This window comes from Chaetodon auriga, chromosome 24, assembly GCF_051107435.1.
Source record: "Chaetodon auriga isolate fChaAug3 chromosome 24, fChaAug3.hap1, whole genome shotgun sequence".
In the NCBI taxonomy this organism is placed as follows: domain Eukaryota; kingdom Metazoa; phylum Chordata; class Actinopteri; order Chaetodontiformes; family Chaetodontidae; genus Chaetodon; species Chaetodon auriga.
Window position 1 is genome coordinate 16,341,937 of NC_135097.1, and position 4,569 is coordinate 16,346,505.

Below are 4,569 nucleotides of genomic sequence, written 5' to 3' on the forward strand. Positions count from 1 at the left end.
TCATCTGTGCTCCACCACGAAGCTCATGGTGGTCCCGTCAAATGAGGGCGGGGCGATGATCCGGGGCCCCTGCTGGGAGGTGATGCTGATGACAGGCTGCATAACGTTGGAGAAACCCTGCGGTGGCCTGTTGGCAGTGGCCTGCTGCTGAGTCCCTGAGGCTGCCTGGGGAGACTTCCCCGTGGCCATGTAGAAAGGACTCTCCATGTACATGCCTTCAGTCTGCTGCTTCTCCACGCTCTCCGCCTCTGACTGCATCGACATCTGCGACTGCACCAGCGTCCTGGCCGGGATCACAGACGGTGTCGGCATGAAGCCTGGGTAGATCATGTAGGTGTGTCCATATGCTCCTGGATTGAGGGCCAAAGGTGAGATCGGCATGGGCACCGGAGTCACGGGAGGCTGCGGAATGGGCACGTCCACATATTGGCCTGTTTCAGGGTCAAAGAGGCGCTTGGTGGCTGGCTGCACAGGAGTGTCCACAAGGTAGTAGTTTCCAGTGGTGGGATCCAGGAGCATCTTCTTCTGGGTGGCCTGGAAGGGGTCCAGGGTGGGAGCGGGGGTGATTGCTGGGGAGAAACAGTACACCTGAGGCTGATTGGTGGACATGCCCAATGGCACGGAGTGGTAGATGGTGGCTGAAGGGATCTCTGGTGAGCGTGTTTCCATCACAACGCTGGAGCGTTTAGGGGACTGGTTGTGGTCTTCCTGGCCCCTGGAGCTGGATCCCAAGTGTCCTGATGGTGTTGTTGGGTGTGTCTGTGTGGTAAATGTGTACACTGATGTTTTATCAGCAGATGAGGCTTGCTTGTTGCTGCTGGTGTGAGACTTGACCGGAATGGTCAGGTAGTTCTCATTATCAGCTGAGGAGCTACAGAGCTCCTGCAGGGACCTCTCTGACTCCTTTGATTCGGCCCCCTCGTGTCCACTGAGCTTCGTCTGGCTGATTTTTAAGGATGCAGGCAGTTTTGGAGACTTTGGGACAAAGCTTTTGGTGCTGAAAGGTGCTTGTGTGACAGAGTTTGCCTGGGGCGTCTTTGCGGTTGTGGAGGACTTAAGGCTAGAGCTGAGGCTGAACATGTTTTTGTTCCCTGTGGTGCTGGTGGCTTGCATTGACTTAGCAACCAGCCTTTCGTCACGGCTGCCCGCAATCTGAAAGGGCTTGTCCTCTCGCCGCAGCAGGCTGTCATTGCCAGGGGATGCCATGACCGCTGGTGGTGTCTTGTCCATGTTGGACCCTCTCACGCCTTCCTCCTCAGGTCCTCCATGCTCCTCGCTGGCTATCATTGATAGCACGTGGCTGTCTGTCAGGCGCTGGGGCTCGTTCTTCCTTTTCCATTCATTTCTCTCAAAGACATAGAGCTGCTCCATGGTTTTCACTGCAGCCTGGAGTTTTTCCAGAGCCACCTGATTTGCCACCTTTGATTCAGGTTTCTTATCTGTCATGTCTGGTATTTTTTCCTGCCTCTTTGAAGCTATTCTGCTGTCACTTCTCAATCCAATGTCTCCCTCTGAAGAATTACTTGAGTTGCCTATGGGTGTTCTCCCTGCAGCCCTTTGCAGCGGAGCACTTTTAGCGCCCTCTGGAGACGACCTGTCTATGTCAAACGGCTCCCGATTGGATAATTCGGCCAGATTTCCACATTGTTTTCCGTTGCTGTTTGTATTCACAGACTGACATTTTATCACTATGGGGGAAACAGAATTAGGATTTCTATAGGGAATTTGCTTCTTCTGCTCTGAATGGCTGTCAGACGAGGCAAAGTTGGATTTATTTTCGTTGTTATCCAAAGACACAAAGTGATAGGAACTTTTAACCAATTTACGCACGTCTCTCACTTGGTGTATGGGTGTCTGCAGCTTTCCTTTATTATCTCTAATGTCCCTAACCATGAAATGCGGAACTTTATCTGAAGACTCACCCTTCAAAGCTGCAGCCAGTGCCTGGCATTTGAAGTCATCTGTTCTGATGAGGCTGGCTGCGTTACAGCCTATATTAGGAGCGCGCAGTTTGGAGACGCCAAAAGGTTCCGTTTTATTGTTTCTGACGCTCCTCAAGTTAATTTTAATCTCGGGAGATTTAGATGTAGCCACACTCCTAGAGTCTGCGATGTATAGAGTGTTGTCAGAGCGCAGTTTTATCCCTCCTCGGTCTCCACATGGAGAATAATTCCTGTTCTGCAGCTGCTGTCCGTCTTCTCCGTCACTAGACAGCAGTTGGATACTTGGCACAAACAAATGTGACATTTTAGTCAGTTTGCCGCTGCACGATGAGTACTGATCCCCCTCGCCCTCTTTGCCGTGAGCTGAAGGCGACCTCTCCTCCCGAGTTTGATCGTTTTTATGATCCTTTTGAAACTCTAGCTCCTCGTCCTTCCAGCATCTGAACGCGCTATTTTGGCTGCGAAGCAGCGTGCTTTTGGACGCTTCCAATGTGCCTTTTTTAGTATCGATTCCAGCTTCATTTGCCGACTCCAAATTAGTTTCTGGTGCGGGAGCGGCAGTGTCTTGTCTCCGAGAGTCGCTCTTGGTATCACATGAGCCGCTGTCCACGATATCCCCTAATTCATCCACACACATTATGGCGTATTCAGAGCCGCTCTCGGAAAACTTGGAGCTCTGTCTGTGCAGCTCCCTGCTCCCTTTCCCCCTGTGGCTATCGCTCTCCTGGTGCACAAAGCACGGGGAAGGCGTCGGATGCGGCTCACTTATCTCCCCTCTTTCCATCTTGCGCTCCTGCTCGAATTGCATCTTCTTCGAAATCACATTTTTGATCAAGCTCGAGGCGAATATGGCTTTCTTGTGCGTGTCTTCCATGGTTTTAGAGGGCGGCTGGCTGGCCCCTCTCCTCTGGGCGCTTGAGAAAGTGTTGGTAACTTCATCTGTGGAACATGATCCTGCAGCTTTTTGTGCAAAGTTAGTGCGTCTTTCTCCCTCAGACATTCCCGATTTTACATTGCAACGAAAATTCAGAGTCTCTGTGAGTCTGATCACCCCGCTGTGGCCCTGACTGAATTTCCCCATCAATTCTATTTTCTTTGTAGATGACGATGCGCTGTGGGGATTGGCATTCAGAGTGAAGATCTTGCTTGTGGGCGGTTTGATGCTTGCTAGTGCAATGCCCTTATAACCTCTATTGTCTACATTCTTGGCTATTTCGAATGAGTTTTGATGGGAAACCATACTTTGGTCCAGTCCCTGTGACATATTCATATTGCCATATTTCAGGTCGACAAATGTGGACCACCTGTTTATCCCTATCCCATGCTCTGATGCAGAGGACTCACTGGAGGTGCTGAAATTAATGGCATCAAAGTAAGGATAAGCCAGGCTCTTGAAGGCTCTGGCTGTCAGGTTGCGCACCTCCTTGTCAGCGTCGTCCAGCTCGCTGACAGCGCTGGACGCGCCGCTGGAATACCCGGTGACCTCTTTTCCCCTCAATTTGCGGCCAAAGTGTAAGCGTCCGGGCGCGGCTATGAAGCACTTTGCTCTGTCACACAACGTCTCTGCCTTCCCATCAACTCCCCTAAACACATAACGACTCATGTCTCCGGAGCGCCTGGCATGATAAAGAATATTTCCCTGCTCTTGAATGTTGCTAGGGTCATTTATAGCTCGAGAAGTGGTTCTGATTGACAGGTGGATCTGTCCCGCGGCGTTGCCACTGCACTGCTGCTGCTGTGGCTTTGACACACTCTCATCTGAGCTGGTGAACTTGGCCGCGTCGCACAGATCACTTTCAAGCAGAGTGCTGACTGCTGCTGCGCCCTGAGAGCGAGGCTTGCCGTCGTCCCCCCTCTCCCCCGCCGCTTCATCACCGTCAAAAGAAGCATAATCGACAAAAGAGTACACCTGGTTGTCATCCTCAATGTCCCAGCTGGCGGAGGAGCCCACCCCGAGGTCGTAGTCCCCTTCATGATCAGAAAGCTCCGACAGTTGGATCTCGTGCGTGGTAATGTAATGGGATTCGTCCTCCGTTACGCACGGATCGCAGTCGTCTGAAAGCACCAAAGTAACATCATCATCCTCCTCATAATCACCCGACTCACTTCTACCGCTCCAGTAATTACCACTACAGTACACTTCCTCATCTCTTGATGTGTTGTCTTCTTTTTTGGGCACCTCGGGCTGCGTCACGACGCGCTTGCTTTTGTCTCCTGGTTTGAGGAAATCCTCTGAGTTTGCTTGAATGAGAGGGCGATCAGATGACGAGAACAGGTTAGAATGACCATCCTTGACATCTTCTATACATTTCCCAACTCCAGAATCCATTTCCCTCTCAGGTTCAATCTTGGTTTTACTCGCCAACTCATGGTTTGGTTCCGTTGCGCACCGAGCTCCGGAGGCGCTGCTGTTCGTAGGGACAGACATTTGGGTTCTTTCATTAAAGTGGCAGTCATTCTCCGGTTTTGCCCCTCTTGTGTTCAGATCCTCTAACTCCACATCGACATATTTGCTTTCGTCTTGCTTCTCTGGGGCATCTTTTTTACCGTGCACCAGTTTTTGGAGCAGATCTTTGACGCCGCGGGGAGCCGCCGGTGTCTCTACACAGCTTTGCTCTGTCTTCAT

The 4,569-nt window shown here is 51.5% G+C and overlaps 1 protein-coding gene across 1 annotated transcript; it reads right to left on the minus strand.

The window, feature by feature from the left end:
• c24h4orf54 (chromosome 24 C4orf54 homolog) lies at nucleotides 1-4,569 on the minus strand. Its single transcript, XM_076724247.1, has one exon. The coding sequence runs from the start codon at nucleotides 4,567-4,569 to the stop codon at nucleotides 1-3; it is 4,569 nt and encodes a 1,522-aa protein (XP_076580362.1).